Genomic DNA, 23,675 nt, shown 5'->3' with positions numbered 1-23,675 from the left:
CTCATATATAAATACAAAAGAATGCAAGAGTTATCCTTATAGTAATTACACTAGTTAACAATTGATTGCTTACCACATGCAGGCGCAGTCCTCAGTTATTAACATGTTAATTTATTTAATATTCATAGCAACCTCATGATGTAGGTTTCGTTATGAATCTTATTTTACAGATGACGAAATCGAGGCAGAGAGCTTAGATAACAGTAAGAGACAAAGCTGGCATTTGGACCCAAGCAGCCTGGCTCCAGAGTCTGTGTCCTTAACCACTACTCTCTCTTGCTTGTTTAGAATTACAGTAGCATAATTATCAGGAGAAAAAGCTTTTCACATCCCAGTGTTAGAATCTCTGCTATGGTTCAGTGTGTGTGAGTGAGTTTCTGTCTCTGGCACGTTGGGGGGAAAAAGGTTCAGAAATACTACCATAAAGAGTACTTTGCCTTAATTTACTGTATGCTTTGCTTGAAAGCATGCTTTGTAGCTGTATGCACTAAATGTTTTTCTTGTAATTGCAGAGTAAAAAATACAGAAAATGCCCAAGAGATTCAAAATAGCATAATCCATACAATATGATTTTAAGAAATAACTTCATGGACATACCATCCACAGACAACTTCTTTGAGTTCAAAGACTTTTTAAAAATCTTACCCTTAATTCTTTCTGTTGGCATCTTTAAACATTTAGTAATATATCAGCGGATGACATGCTGTATACTGAGACAGATTTGGAAGAGAGCATGGACAAAATTGAAACCATCAACTTTCATGAAGTTAAGGAAGTTGCAGGAATCAAGTTTTGGTGTTACCACGCGGGCCATGTTCTGGGAGCCGCCATGTTCATGATTGAGATCGCAGGCGTGAAGGTACTCTCAGGCTCTGGCAATTTCCTCCTCACGAGAAATCAGTGCTCAGCTTTATGCCACCACATAGTATTCAAGCATATTGCCTAAGACTTATAAGGTGTCAAAACAGTGGCGCATAAGGTAAAATTAAGTCGATACTTTTCTCTTTTAAATTTATAGTTCATACCCCATGATAATACTTTCTGTATCAAAATTGAGAAAAGAGTAAATAAAATAAGCATCTCGAAGAGTAAAGATCCCTCACACTACCATAAGATTAATTCCTTTTCCGTGTCCTTTAGAAAACTGATTAGGGAAGCTCTTTCTTTGTGGTCGCGTCTATTTAATATTAAAACATGATTCAGTATTCATATCCTCTTGATGTTTTAGCTTTCACAAATAAGCCCCCACATGAGTGAAAGGGGTTAATCAGAAAGGAGCTTTACAGCCATCCTTAATGAAAAATATTAATGGAAGTCTCGATAAACTTGTGAAATCATAGGTGGACTAAAAGGTTTCAAGACTGATTCTAGAGCACAGTTCTTAACTCTGGCTGCACATTAAAACCACTCCGAGCGCTTTTTTAAAATGCCCATTGAATCAAAGTCTGAGGGTGTGGCCTTGGCTTCTTCTGTTTGTTTGTTTGTTTTAAGTTTTCTAGGTGAGTCTAGCCAGAGGTGAGACCCAATGCTCCTAGTGTAATATTGTCCTAAATTTTTAGCAACCACTCATATAGTATTTGAAACTTTTACACAGTGAGTTGTCCTATGTATTGCTAAATCGTTTGTTCTTGCTCTTTGCTCAGAGGCACAGAATATAGCATAAATACAGATCTAAATTCTCATTTGAAATTCGATGCATACCCCACCAGTGATTTTATCTTTCATTTTAGATCATTTTCCTATATACGTCAGACTTCTTTCCTCATCAGGCCTTTTTCTGTAAGATGTTCAGAGTACTTCTCAACTTTACTAATATACAGCTTATCTTTATAGGATGATTCTGGGAGTGTGTTATTCCCATTGGATTGGATAATTGAAACTGGATGATTTATGACTGAATTAAGTTCCACATTTTGAATTAGATACAAGCATTGCATCTAAATTTCGTCAGTTGTAGGATTTTTTTTCTGTTGCACTTTTCAGATTTTATGAGCTAAATATATTCATTAGTAAAAGGGAGACTTTCAAACTCCTAACCTTATAGCTTTATCCTTTTCACAGCTTTTGTATACAGGTGATTTCTCAAGACAAGAAGATAGACACTTAATGGCAGCTGAAATTCCTAATATTAAACCTGATATTCTTATCATTGTAAGTAATTAGTGCTCTATATTGTAATTAGCATAATGTAAGCAGAATTTTTTTCTACTGAGAAAAATATTGTGATCTCATTTTTATAACGTGTTACTGGATATAAATGCATCTGCTTTTTAGTATAAAATTTATTTTTTTTTGACTTCTCTTTGTAGTATAGCTCCACTTTTTTGCTGTTAAATGTATTAACTCTGTTTAATATCAGAGATGATATGCTGTCTCTTAAATATTTTTGTCTAGTTGAGTGACCCCAAATTCATAGAGCATCTTAAGGGTTGTGCAGAAATGGTGTGGCCCCCACTGCCGTTGCCATGGTGACTATCTTTTGGCCCATAGCACTTGCTAACTTTTTATGTATATACCCTGTGAGTCAACTAGGTTGCAAGTCCCAGAAGAACCAAAAAAAAAAAATTAACTGTACGGAAGCTTTGGCGGGGTGGAGTTGATGAAGAGCAAATTAGTAATGGTGTGTTAGTAACAGTGAGGTCAGAGGTTGGGAGAGAGGTCTTTGGGCGTAAGGTATATCTAAGAATATCAAGTATTTGGTTCAAGGTGGAAGAGCTTTGGTTGAAGGTGGGAGTTTGTTTCTCCCTCACCGCCTACAGCATCCCCCACCTGCCCAGGTATGAGGGACCAGTGCATATTGCTGTCTGTAGGCAATATGTGGTAAGTGAATTTAGTTTGGCTCAGCTCGTGATATACTCAGCATAAAAGGTGACATAAAGAGAAGTGTTTTTTTTAACCTTCAGAAAAAATAATTATTTTCATTACATCTGGAACTTCAGAGCAGTACTTCTCAAACTTTTATGTGCTTATGTATCATCCGGTGACTTGTTGAAACACAGATTCTGAGTCACTCTGTCTGGGTGGGGGCCTGAGATTCTGCATGTCTGATAAGCTCCCAGTTCTGCTGGTCAGCGTGCCACACATCGAAAGATTTAGGGGATGTTCTAGTACAGAACTGTAAGAAACAATAGCTGTTTCTGATTTATAAGCTTTGACTTATCGAGGTGGGAGAAATATCCTTTTCCCAGCCATGGAAAACAAAATGGTTTTAAAAAAAGACATAGCAAAGTTATCTTGAGCAGGAAAGATACGTTTTTAGACTATTTCATAATTCCATTTTCTAAAAAATTCCTACTACTTAGCCAGATCTTAATTCTAACGTTCTTAAGTGTTCTTCTTTCCAATTATCATAACAATATGTGTTCAAGTAAATGACATATTAATGGAGAAATGAATCACATTGCCCACGTATTTCATTCATGTTTTAACTTTTGTATTCTTTGGAATCGTCAGTCTTGGTCTCACACTGCTGATGTGTTATTAGGAATCTACTTATGGGACCCATATCCATGAGAAGCGTGAAGAGCGAGAAGCAAGATTCTGTAACACAGTTCATGATATTGTAAACAGAGGGGGAAGAGGTCTCATCCCTGTCTTTGCTCTGGGAAGGGCTCAGGAGCTGCTCTTGATTTTAGGTATGCCTTTTCCTTTTTATTTGAGAAATCCTCAAAATCGTGAAGTGCTCGTATATCAAGATAATTGCCTGGCCATAGATGGGTCATTCTACCTTTCTGGGCTTCAGTTTCTGCATTTAAAAATAGGGATTTGGCCAGTAAGAGCCCAGAGATACGGTGACTCTCATGTACTGCTACTGGGAATATAAATGGCGTACCTGTCTGGTACCTGATGCTGAAAAATCATCAGCATCAGAAGTCTTAAAAATATGCTTCCTTTTGGCCCAGTATTTCCACTTCTGGGAAATAAATGAGATGCACGGAAAATTTTGTCAGTAAAAGCATTTTAGTATTCTTAAAGAAATATGTCAGTAAATATTATATCGTAGGAAAAAATCGTGTTACAGATGAGTAATTTTCATATAGTATATTAAGTGGACCAAAAAAGTAGTGTTTAAAACAGCATATACTCTGATCCTAGTTAGGTAAAGTTATTACACAAATGCCTGGAAAGATAACAACTCTGAATAGTGAGAAAGTGGATGATTTCTTTTTCATTTTCTCCTTTTCTCCATTTCCCAAATACTTCAATGAACGTTGTGACTTTTTGTAATAAGAACAACGGTGGTGTCACTTTTTGCATATATATTTGTATTTAATGATCCCTTCTGAATCACACATTCTGTGCTTCTTGTGGGGGAATGCACTCTTCCTGGAGAATAAATGATAAGTGCCTTGAAAATTCATAGCTGCCGTGTGAAGAACTAGAAATGATTGCATCTTCAGCTCTTGCTCTCGGTTCTTCCATCTCTGATGATAGCTTCTTCATAAAAATACACAAAATATAGGAGATTATAAAGTGAACTTGGGATGTAGTATGCTTTGCAAGGTATTTGAGAAATCATAAGGGTATACACAAAAACTTTGACACCATTAAAATTTTAATTGCATCCAAAAAAAACCACATTAATAGATAAACTAGAGGGCAAAGCAGGATATATATTTTAACATGCATGACAAGAAAAGTCCCTGTCCTTATATAGAGTTTTCACTTATAAATCAAGTAGAAAAATGGCATTCCCACACCATTCAACTTTTTTCTCACCTCAGTTTCCTAATCTATAAGATGGAGATGAATTCATAAGGTTGTTTTGAAAATTAGACATAATATATGTAAATTGCACACTAGGCATTTAATACATTTCCTAAATGCAGGTGTACCTAGTAGAAGAAATGATATCTTTAGGCCAAACTACCCTTGTAATATTTTGGGATTTAACGAGGGTTTCCCTAAACAAACCTTCCTTTGAAGATATATTAACCACTGTTTTCATTAATTATCAGAAACCGGTTAGCAGTTTTTAGGAAATACAGTCCCAGAGTAATTGGTTTTTAAGTGTTCAGAATTGGTTTTAACTCATTTGGCTGTCCTGTTTTGTAATTAACAAAATTTTCTTACAAAAAGTCTGATTTCAATAAGCCTATTTGAAATACTAATACATGTTTATTTAAAACCATCACAGAATTTAGTGTCTCTCTGGGCTAATAAGTTATGGCCTATTTTTCAGTGTAAACTTCTACTGAATCATTTTTGAATGCTTCCACATCTTGGACTGTGATCACAAAGTTCTTTTTAGGTCATGCATTAATTAGTCTTTAGAAATAAGTTTCGGTTTTATAAATTTAAGTTAGTAAGACTATGCTAATTTTTCTTAGCTCCTTTAAAATATAGTTACCGTGTTTCCCCGAAAATAAGACTTGGTCTTCTATTACTTTTTGCTCCAAAAGACACCTTAGGGCTTATGTTCAGGGGATGCCATCCTGAAAAATCATGCTAGGTCTTATTTTCGGGGAAACACGGTATATGCTTTATTTCTTGGTTGTCTGAATTTTTAAATTAATTATGTGTATCATTTATGATTCAAACTATTTACCCCACATAACAAAATTATACTTGTTTCTTATAAAATCTCTCTAGATGAGTATTGGCAGAATCACCCAGAACTCCATGATATTCCAATATACTATGCATCATCTTTGGCCAAGAAGTGTATGGCAGTGTACCAGACGTACGTGAATGCCATGAATGACAAAATCCGCAAACAGATCAACATCAATAATCCCTTTGTTTTCAAACACATTAGTAACCTTAAGGTGAGTGCTCATGGGAGGCACAAGTAGGATGGCGAACACACAAGTAGATCAGGACCAGTAGAAGATGCCTGTCGCCATTTCTACGGCTGAGCCCTTCTGCTGGTCATGACCTTTCCTCTAGTGGGCATCACTTTTCTGAAAGATAAGAAATTTAGCAACTGGCGTTCTTTTTTGCTTAAACATATTTTGCCACTTGTTCCAAGCCTCCGTACCGTTTTAATATTTACTATTGCTGCATAACTTGGATCTCCTTGCCATAGAAATAAGAAGCCCTAATGAGAAAAATATCTTGTTAGTATTGTTTTTCTAGTCTTCCTCAGGCCTAACTATCTTTTTGATGATTGACATTAAAAATTCCATATAAAGAAATTTTCATGTTTACTTTTCTAGACCAGTCAAAATGACTTTTTTAAAAATACGTTGTTTCATTCAAACTAATGCTCTAATCATATTAAAATAATGCCTGAAATAACTCAAGTTATAAGTAGTCTTCCAGTTATAAATAGGCTCTGTTCATAAAGTATTATTTTTTAAGGTAATTGCTTAGGAATTGAGCCAAGTTTTCCCTAGAAACAATGTTACATTTTTTGTTAGATTTCTAGGCCAGCTCAAAATATCCATGACATATGCAAAGCCATTGTAAGTCTTTGGGGAAATTTTTTCCGAGTTCTATTTCAGGTGTATAGAAGCCCACTGGACTCTTCCTTTTCCTTTCTGCCTGCCTGTGAGGCACTGAAAATGGTCCGAATGTCCCTTTAGCTACTAGTACAAGGTTCTGAAGGTCAATGTGAACTAACTGCTTTTTATCTGTTTTCATTCCTAGTCCAAACTGTTTGGGAACTTGGAAATTGGACTAAATGTTAACTAGTCTGGTCAAAGCCCTTTCAGTCATGTGATTAATTTTTTTACCTCACTTTTTGTTATTCTTCAAAACTAAGGAAAGCTTTGTGAAACCTTCGTATTTAACATGCTTTTATACTTCCTGTTTCTCTCAGAGCATGGATCATTTTGATGACATTGGTCCCAGCGTCGTAATGGCCTCCCCAGGCATGATGCAAAGTGGCTTATCCAGAGAGCTCTTTGAAAGCTGGTGTACTGATAAGAGGAACGGTGTCATTATAGCAGGGTACTGTGTGGAAGGGACACTTGCCAAGGTCAGTCCTAGTCTTAAGACTATTGTGTGATTTCTGATCCCATTAGTGCATCCTTCTTACTTTTTCCTGTGAAGCAGTTCTTTAAATAGTACAGGTTTTGATGTTTAAAAATGAGGATAGATGTAGGTAGCTGGCTGTTCTTTCCATTGAGGAATTAAAGCAGATGCTGAGTGGCTAACCACATCCCCAGGTGACTGGGAGGCACAAGTTTGAGAAGCACTTACCTGGTTGTGGTAAAAATAATGGAAAGGAACCGATTTGAGGCGAACAACATGGATACTCTCACCCAATGAAGAAGAGGTTTACTAACAAGTATTTTCTTGCACAGCTGTAGAATGTGTTTGGGTTGCTTGCCCCTACCTTCCTATGATATAAAATGGTTGGTATTAACTCTTAGAGATGTAAACATTGGTGTGCAAAACTAGAGGCAATTTCCAAACATCCCAGCATCACGTTCTCTTATCTCCTTTTATCAAAACTTCCATTTTATTTAGTCTTTTAAATACATTATCATTTCCTGTTTTGATCATCTTTTTTACTTTGGCTTATTCTATAAGTCATTTAGACAACGTGGGCTATGTTTTTAAAATAGATTTCCAGAATAGAAATACATCAGTCTTTTATATAAATGCTCTTAATTGGAAAGTGACTTTTTAGGGCGAGAGAATAGTCGGGAATACAAGTTTGCCTTTCTAATGATAGGAGTTATAATTTTCACTTCTAGCACTCCACGTACATTGAATTTTTGTTACTCTGCTTTTCTGACTAAATGTTTGCTTGATGAAGAAAGTATTTGATATTTGGTAAGTCAATAGTGTTAGGATGATTTTTGTGCGAAAGGTCCTAAATTTAACGAGTTCATGCATGAAACAGTAGAAAATATACCTTTTCTAATTGCATAGTTTATTTGTTCTGTTTTCTTTATTTTTAACAGCATATCATGTCTGAACCCGAAGAAATCACTACCATGTCTGGACAGAAGTTACCATTGAAAATGTCTGTTGATTACATTTCTTTCTCCGCTCACACTGATTACCAGCAAACCAGTGAATTCATTCGTGCTTTGAAACCACCACATGTGGTAAGTTTATGGATTTGATTTATAGCATTAAAGGGAGAAAAACGATACCCATGAAACTTCGTGGCAGCTGGTTCTCAAATCATTCACCGCCTTCTGTTACTTTAAGCAGAGTGCTTGCACTGGCACTGGATCTGACCTTTGCAGCTCCCCTTTAGGTTAGGCCAGCTGTGTGCTTTCATTTCTCCATGACACATGGCCGCCTGCTCAGATCTACCAGCACCAGTTCCATTGTTCTTCCCGCTCTTTTCTGCTGCCTCCCCAGTAACTCAAGAGCCCAGGCTTTGCAGAGTGACTGTTCTGAAGTCTCCGTCCCTCACCTACTGTGTAATCATGGGCAACTTACTTAACTGCTCTGTACCGCATTTATAAATAGGGATAATAATACCTCATAAGGTTTTCGTGAGGACTAAATGCGAGAGCATCTATCTGAAGCACGAATGTGATGTCTTGCATGTAGTAGTGCTTAATATGGAGAGAGGAGAAAGACAAGTCACATAACAGTAAGAGGTAAAGATGCAGATACATATGAAACACGTTACATAGCTCCTCGCTGATGTGTTGTTTGTATTTTTAAGTTTCATATAACTGTGAAAGTAACAATTATATTTTGGTGGGATTGGAGAGAGGGGTAAATTGAACAATGTATATATATATATTTTTAATTAGAGGAACACTGATGGAACACGTCTGCAGCAAACAGATGAGAGCGCTGTTCGTGACCTGTTCACCTGGCTGTGGCTAATGGGTTCCATTCCAGTGCTATAGTAGTTCCAGTGACACATGACTGACTGCCTTGTGGCTCTCAGTTGCAGGTCTTGGGGACAGTTTCAGTGCCTGAGGGGAAAAAAGAACAAAAAAATAGATGAAGTACCCTTTCTGAATGCATTGAAAAGTAGTTTAGAGGAAATGGCATTTTGTTGTCTTTTTCCCCTCAAAATGTGTTATTGTGGTAAAATACACAGGGTGCCAAAAAAATGGATACACAAGAAAGGAAAAACTATTAAAATTGTAGTACTCAATATATACCGATAACAAAAGATGAATACAAGTCATGTGTATACATTTTTTTGGCATCCCCGGTATATATAACATAAAATTTGCAATTTTAACCATTTTTAAGTGTACAGTTTAGTGGTACTAATTATATCCACAGTGTTGGATCCACAAAGCCTTCACAAAGCCTTCACCACTGTGTTTCCAAAACTTTTCATCACCCCCAACAGAAACTGTATCCATTAAGTAATAACTCCCCATTCCCTCCTCCCCCCAGCCCCTGGCAACCTGTGATTTACTTGCTGTCCCTATGAATTTGCCTATTCTAGGTACTTCATGTAAAGGAAATCATATACCACAAGCATAATGCATATACCACGAGCATAAGGTTCATCCATGTTGTCGCATGTATCAGAACTTCACTCTTCTATGGCTGAATAATATTCCATTGTCTGTATAGACCACATTTTGGTTATCCATCTGTTGATAGACACTTGGGTTCTTTCTACCTTTTGGCTACTGTGAATAATAACGTGGGCGGTGCATAAGTATCTGTTTGAGTCCCTGTTTTCAGTTTTTTCGGGAATATACCTACAAGTGGCATTGCTCGATCATATGGTGGGTGAGTTAACTTTTTGAGGAATCACCAAACTGTTTTCCACAGCAGTTGCACGATTTTACATCCCCTCCAGCAGTGCACAAGGGTTCCAGATCTCCATATTTTTGTCAACACTTGGTATTTTCCTTTTTTAACTTACAGCCATCCTAGTAAGTACCAAGTGGTACGTCATTGCGATTTTTAGTTTCATTTTCCTGATGACTAATTGTGTTGAGCATTTTTCTGTGTACTCTTTTGTTGTTTTTTTAGTTCTTTTTAGCACAGTAGTCCTCACAGGTATTTGGCCTGAACGAGCAGATTCTTTGGAAGAGAAAATCACCGCCTTCGTTAGCAGCATAGCCTGTTAGTTGAGTTGCAGCGTCGGCCGCTCATGCGTGTTTTCTAATAGATGTGGTTGCCCGATACTCTCCCAGATTTGAAGGCCGCGGAGGGAAGCTGTGTTGTTGCCCTTTCTCTGTAGCCACCTCATGCTCAGTCCCATTTCATTGCTCTCCAGGCTTTATCTCTGCTGTCAGTTTAAATTTCTGAACTTGATGCTTACCTTCCTCCGGTAAACAAGTCGGCAAAAGTATATCAACACAATGAAATAATAACGTGTTGGCGGTAATAGTGAAAAATAGCTTTTATTGAGTATTTCCCATATGTCAGGCACTGTACTAGTGTTTTACATGTACCAACTTGCTTACGCCTCACAAGTAACAACTGTTCTGTAGATGAGAAAACAGACGGGTTAAGGGTTTGTGTTAAAGCAGCCAGGACCCAAAGTCAGGGCTCTTCACCACGAGGCCAGGTGCCTCTGCCTGGTGCTGATGCTGGGCGGGCTCCCGTTAGCTCAGGCAAGCAATCATCTACCAGCAGTCTGTAGGTTTAGCATGGTCTCTCTTGTAAAATATAGGTGATAAAAGTGAATAGAAAGGCTGCTAGTTATTGCAGTAGTTGTAAATACCCCCCTAAAACATAATTGCATTTGGTTCTGAAATATTTTATTTGGTATTGCTTTAAAAAAAGAAGAAAATAATCAGAAATCACTTTTATTCCACAAAAAGCTTCTTTTGAAAGTCTTATTAGGAAAAGTATGGGTGTTTTCTGAGATCGTAGGAGTAGCAGTAGTTTCATACAAGTCTGTTAGAGTCTCCTGAAGTCACCTGGTCCAGTGTGAGCAGAGGGGCCTAGAAAAAGTCTGGCTTCCATAAAGTTGTAGATCTTGTCAGTGGCAAAAACTGGAGTAGAAAAGAAGACACTTCATTACTCTCTCTTGAAATAGTTCCATGTAAGGATCTTTTAAAGGCAAACAGGATGGAAATGTCTATATGAGTTTGACCGGGGTCCCTATAAGTAGTAATGTTTAATGACTTGACGTACTGTTTCCCCGAAAATAAGACCTAGGCGGACAATCAGCTCTAATGCGTCTTTTGGAGCAAAGATTAATATAGACCCGGTCTTATTTTACTATATAATATAAGACCTGGTGATATGACATGATATGATATATGATATGATATGATATGATATGATATGATATGATATGATATGATATAATACCCAGTCTTATTTTGCTATAAGACCAGGCGTAATACAATACAATATAATATGATATAATATAACATAAAGTATATAATACTGGGTCTTATATTAATTTTTGCTCCAAAAGACACATTAGAGCTGATTGTCCAGCTAGCTTTTTTTTCTGGGGAAACGGTATATTTAGCAAATTGAGATAAGAGCCATCATTACTCTGAACTAAGGATGTTTCCCTATGCTCTTTTAAAATGTATTCTATGTAGATCTTAGTCCATGGAGAACAGAATGAAATGGCCAGATTGAAAGCAGCCCTGATTCGAGAATATGAAGATAATGATGAAGTCCACATAGAGGTTCATAATCCTCGGAATACAGAAGCAGTAACTTTGAACTTCAGAGGAGAGAAGCTGGCCAAGGTAAAAGATTAGGGTTCCTCATCCTATCCACGGCTTTTCTTCAGAGAAATATGTACTTAAGAAAGTCAACCTCTTTCTTCAGTCAAGTCAAGATAATGTGCTTAATGACGATTTCTTTCTACACGGTATACCATGAGAACTTTATTTGTACGCTTTTTAGGCTGCTTCTGCTCCTATTAATTCATTTTTTCACGTGGAAAATTTTCAAAAAACTTACATCTTAATGTAATTGAATTTGATAGCTTTTAATCCATATCCCCACTTACTTTTCATTCCCACATCTGAGAGTAAAAAAATGTCCATTTCTGTTATTTCACTGTATGCAGTACAATATTCTGTCCACCCATTGCCATTCTCCCTAAGAATCTACATAGGCCCATAGTGCTAAACATATATGTCTGTGGATAGGATGGAATTTATAAAAACTTGTCTTTTTGAGAATTAATCCTTTCTGATGGTGAAATATAATATTTTCAGAATTTAAAAAAGAAATTGTTAAGAAAAATCTTACCCAGCATTTTAGAGGCGTGCTGCAAGAAGTCTGCATTTTTACCCTGTTATCAAAAATCGTAAGATACCTCTGAGGGGCACTTTGAATGATCTGTGTGAAGTCTTGAGTACCAAGCATGTGTCAGTGAGCAACTTTACAGCATTCTTTTAATACAGAAGAAGCTCTATACGAGGAAGTTAACTGATGAATAGCTTTCTTGCGGTTGTATTCAAGGAAAAAAAAATGTGCAAAAGTTAGGATGTGAAGCTTTTTTTGCCAAAGAAGAGCAAATGGTTGTATTTATCCCTGAATCTTCCTGTTCATAAAAGTTTCCAGTAGCCAGTTTCATGGAACAGGCCTCCTACCTGTAGAAAAATATAGTCAGTCTGGAATCTTGAACTGTAGTTCCCAAATTCGTTCGATCACAGTGTGAGGAGAAAAAGAAAGTTTTGCAGTCAGACAATTTAGGAGAAGCTTAGTCGAACACAATTAAGCTAAGTTTATAGCAGGACTTTCCAGAGATTTTATTAGGTCATTGTGCATTATAAATCCTCAAGAAATACAGTATGCAGCATTTTAAAATGTTTGAGTACAGAACTAAGAACACACTTTGTCATTTTTATATTTAACTTTATATATACATAGACACTATTGTCAATATCTATTTCCCCAAATAGTTTCATATTGGAGTGTTGTTCTTTTTTTTCAGCCATAACTTTCGTTATTTAGAATCATTACCTTTAGTTGTTTTTTTTCTTCAAGTGCAGTAGCCTTATTTAGGGAGAAGTCAGATTCATGGGGACCATCCTCAACTATGTAAAACAGAAACAAAGCAGCAGGTCAAGAAAATCAGATCCACGAAGAACTGTAAAAACCCATGCACTTTCTAGAAATGTCAGGCCAACCAATTGTATATATGTTAATAAATGAGTATATTGGAAACTAGCACACACACTTGAAAAAAGAGAAACTGCAGAAGGTGACGTCAGAAAACTAATCACGGAGTCTTGCTCTCGGAGGCAGAGAGCATTCTGCAGGCAGAACAGCATGCTTTCCCACCTTGTCAGCGTCTATGACATCATTTTTGAAATCAGGCTCCTTTTCCTTAAGTCACCAGCATTTAAGGAGAAAATAACCCCAAGAAATCATGTGAAATAGAGCTATCTCCCGTTATAAGAACGAATGTTACCACGGCCTGGCTGCCGTTTGCCCTTCCTTGATTAAAGGTAAACAAGTATGAAATACGCCGTCTTTGTTCTCTTTGAGTTCATGTATTTGAAGTTGAGAGAGGTTATATTTAAGAATGGTGGCTTTCATGTTTGTAAAGGTTTTTGGTTTTGTTAGTTTTTGAACATCGTTACTGTCTCCTTAAGAAGATTTGTCCCTCGCTTGTATGAGTTCATCCCTACTCTGTATTCAGAGGTGCTGCTTTGGGTGTAGCGTGGACTCGCATCTTTGTAGGATGGGCCTCTCTCCGTACGAGGCTGAGGTGCAGCCCGACAGAGCGTTTCTGGCCTGCACGTGCTATCCTTCCCACTGAGTTGGAGCTTTCTTAAGCCCCAGCACCTAGTAGGTTGACTTGGTTGCCGAACTGACTGGAACTAAACTGAACCTAGAGACGCGCCAGGTCTGCCCCGTGACTCTTCCCTTGTTTCCGCCCTGGCCATAGATGTTGTTTTCATAGTTCGAATGTCTGATTTTCATCATTATGATTGAGTACCTGAATTGTTGTACTTCACAAGATTTTGTTTTCTTCAAGTTGTTTTGTGTTTGTTATTACATTTTTTTTTCTTTCAATAGGTCATGGGCTTTTTAGCAGACAAAAAACCAGAACAAGGCCAGCGGGTCTCAGGAATACTTGTTAAAAGAAACTTTAATTATCACATACTGTCTCCTTGTGACCTCTCCAGTAAGTATATTGTTAAATGCCAAATGTAGTTTGATTTTATCGTTGCAAGAAACTCTGTGAAAACTTATCTTACCTAGTGGCCACATTTTAAATAACAACCAAATAATAAAATAAATAAGTGAAAGTTAATCCAGTCAGTCAGCTTTACAGGGGTGGGGAGAGGATCTTCCTTGAACTATTAAAACATTTAAATTCTTTGTGAAATAACTTTTTTCTTCATTGGAAACATAAGTTTACCACAAAGATATTGACTGCTCCTGCTGACCCTTTACAAGCCCATTTTCTTTCATGATGAAGTACTGGGAATTTATTTCCTGAAGTAATGTTGGACTCCCCACACAAGCATTTTGATTTTTATGCCCTGGAGTTTTATGTCGCTTGCTCGGCCTTTGTGTTCTGTGCCTGTGTGAATGCTAAACCATCAGTACTTTGGCTGTAAATAGGGTATTATCTTTAAATGACTAACTGCTCAACTTTATATAGAATTTTAGTAAATTCTGAGTGCTTAATGAAAAAATAAGGAGTAACAGCTGTGTGGAGGTGTTCATCTGAGACAGACCTTTGGCTTTCAGACCATCGCACAGCAGAATAGACCTCGTTCCTTTATTCTGCAGTTAGTGAGTTCTTAGCCTGTGCCAGGCAGTGTGCCAGGTACTGGAGGACTAGATTTATTGAAAAGCTCAGTCCCAGCCCTCGAAAAGCTGTCTAATGGGGGAAGCATTCTTGTCAAGAGCTAATCGCAGTATTGATTGGGGCCATACAAGTGCCTACGTGTGAGGTGACAATGGGCCCAGGAGAGTGGGGCAGATTGGCAGACCACGCCCCACTTGTGCGGGGTACTGAAGGGCTGTCAGGAGTTGCCAAGCAGAACAGGTGACAGAGGACAGCTGGCTTGGTGGCTGGAGATGTTCAGGGACCTGATATGTTCAGGAGAATGAGGGTGCTTTCTTACGGCTGGAGTGTACATTTACTCGGGGGATGGCAGGGAGATGAGAGAAATGTAGGATGGGGACAGATTAAAGAGCACGTTGGCAGCTGGAAAAACATGTTCTCATTTATGTTACTTTTACTTCTCTTTGCTTTCCTCCTGTTATGTGTTTGCAAGTTGTATTTTGTGGGACTGGTATTGTTTCTTAAAGTACATTTATTCTAATTTCCTCTTCAGATTATACTGACTTGGCCATGAGCACTGTAAAACAGACCCAAGCCATTCCATATACTGGTCCTTTTAATTTGCTCTATTACCAGCTACAGAAATTGACAGGTGAGTATATTTATTGAAATTCACTTAATTGTTTTGTGTTTTAGAGTAAAAAACTTAAATGTCTGGGAAAGGATATTATTTACTTTTGGTAGTTGTCTCAGAATTGCACAAATTTTATTTGTACTTCACTTGGCCATATTATTTCACATTTAGGTGAAAATTTTGAAAATTTACTCATTAGTTTTTCTAAACTCCATTATGCCTTTTATCCTTGATCCACCAAAAATTCTAAAATATCAGTAGTCTTTGCTTCTTATGTTTAAAGTTTACTTTGGTTTATCTACCCAAATTTTATCTATTTTCCTTGTTCAGTGAAAATAATTTTTCTGGTTCCATTAGTACCATCCATACAGCAAGTTTTATAAGAGCTCATAATGACTGGCCACAGTCCAGTAAAAGAGAAAACCCTATTCTCTTTTCTTATCAGACCATTTTGAGTTAGATATTTTTGTGTATTAACAATAAGGGGCAGTGAGTAAATTAAAAGGTGTGGAGTCTGTAATAAGCAAGAACACTTCAAATTACAAGTTATACTGTTTGTTAAAGGATTCTTCATAATTCTCATAGTAAAGAACTACCATAAAATAAACCAGAGGAAAGAAAATGTTTTTTTTTGAACCTCAGAACCTCACGTTAGCATTATAGGTCATAACATAGAAAGTTAATAAAGTATGTCTGAATTAATCCTCCATTAGAAAGACCAGAAAAGTCTCATCTTAGATAATAGAATTGCCCTGTAGGATGAGTAACCTGTGAAAACAGAGGTAGAAGTGACTGTATGACTAGTTGACTAGTCTCATGTTAAATGCTAATGTGCTAGTGGCTGAATCTCTTGTACAAACATAGATGTTTGACAATCACCAAAGTTTGCTACTGATAAAATGTCTAATGTCCAAGGTAAATCCTATGTGGTTATATGAATTTTATAATACATGTTGAGATCTTTCAGTTACTATAAGCAGTTAATATAAAACTTACTTAGTTATTTAAATGTGATTACACAAATGAGTTAATTTTTTTTCATTATGTATTATTAGCTTTATTTCAGACATCTGTAAAAAAATTATGACTCCGGGAAATTATCAGAAAATTAGATACATCTTAAAATTCTGTCTTTCAGGTGATGTAGAAGAATTGGAAATTCAAGAAAAACCTGCTTTGAAAGTGTTCAAAAATATTACTATAATACAGGAACCAGGAATGGTGGTATTAGAAGTAAGATTAGATTATTTACCTAAACACGGAGGGGGGAGTTTTAAGAGTTCACATGTAATTATAGAGAAAATTAGTTTCTTTCCAAGATCAGCTTTAAATATAACATAGGTAGTCAGGCATTTTCTATATGGTTACAATAACATAGAAACTAGTAATAAATTCAGGCTGAATATTTAGTATGTATAATGAGTAGAGGTCTTGCACATAAGTCTGAATAGATTTTGTGCTATCCCAGATTGTCTTCAGATATGTCAAAAAATTCTCAAGATAAAAATCTCATTTTGTTATGGTAAAATAAACTTGTTATACGCCATTTCTAAAGAGAGTGGAATTTTGAAGACCCGAATAAGCAACATTAATATGACCCAAATCCACAAAGGCAAGAAATCATTAGTTTAGGTAAATGTGGTTCGCATTGTTAGAATTTTAAATTCGTACTAGTAGAATTTGGAACCCAGACACCAAATGAACTTGATGGTTGATTTTGATAGGTTGCCTTCTGTTGAGTTAAAGGGACTTTTCAAAGTGAATCCTGGAACTGAATGATCTAGGGAGGTTATTTGTCTGTTTCTTGGCCTCAAAGTTATATGTAAATTGTATGCAAGTTTCCTAGCTGTATGGTCAGTTATTCTGCTCATACATATTATTTTTTTAAACAAACAAAAAATCATCTGTCAGCTCAGGTCCCACTGCAGTTCTGTGATAAGTCTAAATTTGATTCATAAGGCTAATAATAACCGCAGAAAATGTCAAAAGGAGTAGTTATCTGTAACATGAAGTTACAATAACATATAAAACAATAATATCAGAGAAAGGGGGGAAAAGTTATTAGAAACATTAATTTAGCTCTTCTATTAAATACTATTAAAGAATATATGTTTGATCCCTGGAGTTAATATGTCAAAGAAGATCTTAGAGAACGTTTTTCAAGTGCCTTGTGTTGCTTGTAAAAGAACTCTTTGCACATTACAAAAAAAAAAAAAAAAGGATGGGCACTGGTGCCTGAAATAATTCAGCTGGTCTAACCTTAACCTAGTAGACATGGAAGACTTTCTTGGGGCACTGGGCACGTGAAAAAGTGTCAGGGTTTGGGCCGGCCCGGTGGCTCAGGCAGTTAGAGCTCCATGCTCCTAACTCCGAAGGCTGCCGGTTCGATTCCCACATGGGCCAGTGGGCTCTCAAACCACAAGGTTGCCAGTTCAATTTCCTTGAATCCTGCAAGGGATGGTGGGCTATGCGCCCTGCAACGGCAACTGGACCTGGAGCTGAGCTGCACCCTCCACAACTAAGATTGAAAGGACAACAACCTGACTTGGAAAAAAGTCCTGAAATTACACACTGTTCCCCAATAAAGTCCTGTTCCCCTTCCCCAATAAAATCTTTAAAAAAAAAAAAAAGTGTCAGGGCTTTATCTGAAAAACGAGATGTTTAAAAATATTACCCTCCTATCCTTCTGTCTATGCTATGAAAATATAGTGACTAGGAATTAGAGTTTGAATCCAGCACCAGCAATTACCACTTGTGTTATCTAACGCAAGTTACTTTTTTTAAAGAATGGGGAAATTTTAATGCAAGAAAAATAATAACATGGGCTCAAGTTACTTTTGAGTCCATTTCCTCCTTTATAAAATGAAGATGGTAAAAGAACAGAATGAGATAATGCATATAAAACACTAGCCACAAGGAAGTGCTCACTACATTTTACTGTTGTTGTTAAAAGAAAATTAGAGAATTCCAGCATTATTAATTAATTTCAGTAAACCTCGGGTCAGTTAATTTCAGTTAAAATGCTAGAAACTAGTCCCATATGTGCAGTCCATGAATGGGTGGGTCGTATTTGCAGCTTTTGGGGTAGGCCATAGTTGTACCTTCCTAATTCTGCCTTTTGCTTTACAGTGGTTGGCAAACCCTTCCAATGATATGTATGCAGATACAGTAACAACCGTGATACTGGAAGTTCAGTCAAACCCGAAAATAAGAAAAGGTACAGAATAATCTCATTTTTCATTTATTATACATTTATTTCATTTTATCAATTAATTCTTTTACTTCTCCCATGATTCTGTGAACTAAAAAGCAGAAAGTAGAATCTTCTTTCTTAAAATTGAAAAAAAGAAGGAATTAGTTCTTTGATTTCAGGAGGAAAAAAGTTTAGCCAACTACTTCATAATCCATCTTGTGGAACTGGCCGAATCTATAATATGAAATGAATAAATACCAAGACAAACCTAAATTACTCATTTGAGTTACTTGTAAGCGTTGGAATTTGTTTTGAGTAGTAGACATTATAAAAGTTATAATTTCAACACCATTTGATCATGTGTTTTAGTTAAATTAAATAGTGGGTAACCTATACCCCGTGTGCACGTAACATAGGAAAGGAAAGGAGCCACAGAACTTCCCCCTGGGGTTGTCACGTGAGGGGCACTGTCACAGTCTGCCCTGGCACACAGCACTTCCATGACAGACAGTTGTAAAGGCAGTTGCCAGTTTGCTCTTATTTTATTACTTTACATTTTTCTTAGGTGATAAGAATGTGAAGGACAAAGTGTAGAGTGGGAATATGTGGGAAGGAGAACCTTCTACAGAGGTTAGGAGCAGCGAGCCGAGGAACAAGGCTGACATGCGGAGAACAGGGATGAAAAGTGAAACCCAGGGTTTTTCACAGGCAAATCTTCCAGCACTCATCCCAGTTCTATCAGAACACAGCTACTTGGTAGCTAGATTTGTTCCATTCAAATCAAACACTCCCGACCTGAACTGTGTTTTATCCTCCAACGTTGCTTTCTGTCCATTATATTCTGATAACCTTTTTGTAAATGAAGTATGTTTTATGACATACTGGCAGTATTTTTGTCAGGTATTTATACATTTCTCTGAAAAAGGAAATGTCGATGCAAAAATGGTATTTTTCCAGATCAATTAAGATGTCAGTAGTCTTCAGTTCGGTGTCTGCGCTCCTCTTAAGTCCATTTCCATGCTACGTGTAGAGGAGGACGCACAGAGCACGATGTCATGAGACTGTCCACTGTGTTCTGTCTCTTAGGTTGGCCTATTCTAGACATTTCATATAAATGGAAGCATATAACATGAAGTCTTTTGTGACTGGCTTCTTTCACTTAGTGGAATGTTTTCAAGGTTTATCCATGAATGAATTGTAGCACAAATCGGTACTTCATTCTTTTTTATGGCCAAGTAATTTCCTGCTGCATTTTGTTTATCCATTCATTAGGTGATGGACATTTGGGTGGTTTCTAGCATTTGGCTCTTAGGAACACTGCTGCTATAAGCACTCGTGTACAGGTTTTTGTGTAGACGTAGATTTTCATTTCTCTTGGGTCAATACCTAGGAGTTGAATGACGGGGTCTTATGTTAACTCTGTTTTAACTTTTTAGAGAACTGCCAGGCAGTTACTTCTGTACTGTTTTGTGGCTGGTGATGGACTGGGGGTACCTAGTGACATTTCAGGGCATGCTTGAGACCCCAGATCAATATGGCTCATCTTCCTAATCTGTCAGATTACCTTGTTTGGGGGCAAAGCGAGGTAATCTAAATCTAAGATGATTTTAAATACTAATTTTATTAAAACAATTATGGGTGCATTATATGTTGTAGAAAGTTAAATTTATATAACGATTGAGATAAAACAAAAGACTTTAGAGATCGTTGAGCTCAGATGTGCCCCCTAGCACTCCTGGAGTTTCACTCATTTGCTTGAAATGAAATGTGTATGTATCAAGTTTGAGAAACACTGGAAATAAAATTTAAAATAATCTTAAGTGTGTCATTTTGTGGTTCTTTAACAAGAACATGAAAGAATGTCATGAAAATATGCATTTGCCTCAGCAGGTAATTGATACATATATGTGTTTATCACTTGAAGGGCCTGTACTTAGAGTAACTATGTTCGGCTTATTGATTTGAAAGTTATTCTAAGTACGAATTTGGAAACTGAACTCTCTGTTGTTTTTTCCCCCAGGTGTAGTACAGAAGGTCTCTAAAAAATTAGAAATGCACGTTTATAGCAAGAGGCTGGAGATCATGCTCCAGTAAGTTGCACCCACGATCGCTCAAGGTGGTAAGGCCGGGAGGGGAGGGGGGCAGCCTGGGTTGTCATGGTGCCTGTGTTTCTGTCAGTGAAGCGCAGTGAACCGCTTCCTTCTAGCTGCACACTCGAGCTACTTCCAAGTACCTGTGACCGCGAGATATGTTTTACATAATACGGAGCCGCAGGGTGTTTCACATGGGCTGGCGTAGTCGGTTGGCAAAGATGAAAACATCATTATCAAGGACGAGTACTGAAATCCTAACCCAGTGTTAGTGTGCCTTTGAGAGTTAGTTTATATACTTATTCTTCTTCATTAAGAATGGCTTTCTTCTAGACTCTTCTCAGATAGTAAGTGAGTAAACTGCGGATTACTCCAGTTCAGTATACTAGGTCTTTCCCCTTTCCTCACATATTCTTTAATCCTGATTTCAGAATGTCTTTCCAAATAAAATAATCATAAAACTGCTTCTCAATTGAATGTGAGCTACCGCTGTTTAAACTTCCAAGTGTAAATGCATTTTCTCACTCTAGTTGTTTAAATCCTTAGGATTCCATGGGAATAAATGTATTGGCATCAAATACCTGGGTAAACAAACCGCCAATTGATTACATTCAACTGAAACCTTTTTTCTATTCTTTTGAAAATATTTCTGTAGTTCAAGCTCAGTTATTTTTCCTTAGTCCCAGGTTACCCAGCCAGATTTATTCAGATGTATTGATTAACATTAATCAATGTTAATTAATGTCCCCACCCCTCCCAGCTAACACCTTACTGTCAGTGCTGGGCTGCTAAGGGCCGCCAGCCTCTGGAGTTTTAGATTCACTGACTCCTTGCCTGCGCCCAGCCTGCCCATTGGACTGCTGTTTGCAAATGCCTGTGACTGATGGGGGCGGATGTGGGAAGTAATGATTAAACTGTAGCTCCTCGAAGATGGAGGTGATGTCTTTGTGGTTTCTGGATCCCAGCACCTGGTATAGATAGCACCTGGCACATAGGAGATGCTCAGTGAATAGTCTTAACTCAAAGGAGGCGTCAGGAGTCGATTAAAAGGAGTGACAGCCAGCGGGCTTGGGAGCCAGACAACATGATTCCTGGATCTGAATCACAGGCCTACTGCTCACTAGCCATGGGGCTTGAGGCAAATCACTGTCTTGTTTCCCTCTTTACCAAAATTATTATAGGTTAAAGGTAATATATGTCAAGTGCCTAGTACGCTGCCTGCTGAACAGAGCATTCTGAATAAATGATAGCTGTGTAATTTACCTGTTTTGTAAAATTAACAAAATATATGAAGGTGAATAATTATGTATATCTTAGGAGTAAAGTGTAAGTATTCTACTTTAAAACTAGGGCCTATCTTCAATACCATATTTCCCCAAAAAGATAAAACTGCTTCACAAATTTGTAAATGTATCCCACTAATATTGTGTCTTTGTTTATCTTAAGGGACATATTTGGAGAAGACTGTGTAAGTGTAAAAGATGGTTCTGTGCTTAGTGTCACAGTGGATGGAAAAACTGCTAACGTGAACTTGGAGACACGGGTATGTAGCTGTTCCTATGTTTCGAGAGATTTAGGAAATAACGTGAAGGCAAAAATAATCTGTGATCCTACACCTAACAAAATGTTTTTGCATTTTGACATTTCCTTCCAGTTTTTTCCTACTTTTTTTTACAGGTTGTGTATATGTTATTATGTGTAAAGTTTTACATTCTTGCTTTTTATTTCTCATTCTGTCATAGTGTTTTTCCATGCTATTATTGCATAGTACACATTTCCCGGGTACATATCACTTCCTTGTTTTCCTTTTACATAATACACCTTAATCCACTCAGCGTCTCTGTAATTTGGCATCCAGTTGATTCCAGATTTTTCAGAGAAGCTGTTCTTCTGTTTGTACCAGCAAGATCCAGGAGGCTTTTCAGACAATAGGACTCACGAGTGCAGGGTCAACTCTGGACTCACACCAATAAAACTTGTATGTTTCAAAAACATGAATGAATAAGTATATTTCCTTGCAGAGTTGTTGTGAAGATTATAACAGTTACACTAAACAAATCACATGTCTTTTAAATTTCTTTTATATGTTCCTTGACTATTTAGGTGCTTTGAGAAAATACGAGATTTATTTTACCTCAATAGAAAAATAAGCTAAGAACATAAACTAATAATTTACTAGATAAGAAATATAGATAGGTAATAAACATATGAACCAACTGTTCAGATCTATTAATAATTAGAAGAAATACAAGTGTAAAGGATGAAATGTAACTGTTTGCTTATCATATTGGCACAAATTAGAAAGAGATTGCTCTGACCCATTGATAGCAAGACAGCTGGGAAACAAGTTATTCTCAGGTGCTGTTTGGGGTAGAGGAGGAGGTTGTAAATTAGGTGGCCCATCCTTTCTGTAAGACAGCTTGGTGATAGCCATCAAAAGCCTTAAAAAAGTAAATACCTTTCTCCACAATCCCACTTATGGGATTTAACCAAAGAAAGTAGACAAGAGAACAAAGATACGTACACAAGGATGTCAGTTGGCATTGATTATAACATGAACAGAGACCTAAATAGCCAATAGTAGGAGATAATAAATAGAACACATGAATAAATAATATGTATGGTGTATCCTCATACATAGAATACCATACATATACATATACATACTACTAGTCTCTGCACCCCGCTAGGAAATGATTGTTTTGAAGAGTCGTCGTTTATCTACCGTGTAATAATTGTAGACTCAAGTTTACAGACATTTGTGCTTTCACTTTCAGTCGGTGGAATGTGAGGAAGGAAGTGAAGACGACGAGTCTCTCCGAGAAATGGTGGAACTGGCTGCACAGAGACTGTATGAGGCCCTCACGCCCGTCCATTAGAACCTGATGTCTCTGTGTTATGTTGAAACGTTTTTTAAAGCGTGACTTTACTTCTGTTACTTAAAATAAAATAACTAGCTTCTCCCAGGTACTTTTGATGACAAATTACCTTTATTCGAACAGCTTGAGTACCGCTAAATTACCAACTAATTTGTCCATTACTTTAGAACTGCTAAATAAATTGCCCATTATTTTAGAATTTATTTATTCCACTTGCAGGCATGTATTGAAACCTTAAAAATCTGCTCATAAAAACTGAATCAGAATGTCGTCTTGTACTTTTTAAGAAAATAAATGATTTGTATTTTTATATCCA

At 37.1% G+C, this 23,675-nt stretch overlaps 1 protein-coding gene across 2 annotated transcripts in view; it reads left to right on the top strand.

Moving 5' to 3' along the window:
• Positions 1-23,675, top strand: part of CPSF3 (cleavage and polyadenylation specific factor 3) — a 31,579-nt gene extending 7,904 nt beyond the window's left edge. For both annotated transcript variants that reach the window (XM_081069023.1, XM_081069022.1), the window contains 14 exons: positions 682-859; positions 2,062-2,151; positions 3,485-3,635; positions 5,593-5,768; positions 6,764-6,922; positions 7,857-8,003; positions 11,400-11,552; positions 13,843-13,951; positions 15,117-15,215; positions 16,336-16,430; positions 18,327-18,414; positions 20,411-20,480; positions 21,927-22,023; positions 23,258-23,675. In XM_081069023.1, coding sequence (XP_080925149.1) covers positions 682-859; positions 2,062-2,151; positions 3,485-3,635; positions 5,593-5,768; positions 6,764-6,922; positions 7,857-8,003; positions 11,400-11,552; positions 13,843-13,951; positions 15,117-15,215; positions 16,336-16,430; positions 18,327-18,414; positions 20,411-20,480; positions 21,927-22,023; positions 23,258-23,359 — 1,714 coding nt within the window. In that variant the 3' untranslated portion in view covers positions 23,360-23,675. The remainder of the gene's footprint in view (positions 1-681; positions 860-2,061; positions 2,152-3,484; positions 3,636-5,592; positions 5,769-6,763; positions 6,923-7,856; positions 8,004-11,399; positions 11,553-13,842; positions 13,952-15,116; positions 15,216-16,335; positions 16,431-18,326; positions 18,415-20,410; positions 20,481-21,926; positions 22,024-23,257) is intronic.

This window comes from Rhinolophus hipposideros (genome assembly GCF_964194185.1).
Source record: "Rhinolophus hipposideros genome assembly, chromosome: 12".
In the NCBI taxonomy this organism is placed as follows: Eukaryota; Metazoa; Chordata; class Mammalia; order Chiroptera; family Rhinolophidae; genus Rhinolophus; species Rhinolophus hipposideros.
This window is presented reverse-complemented; position numbering and strand designations above follow the sequence as displayed.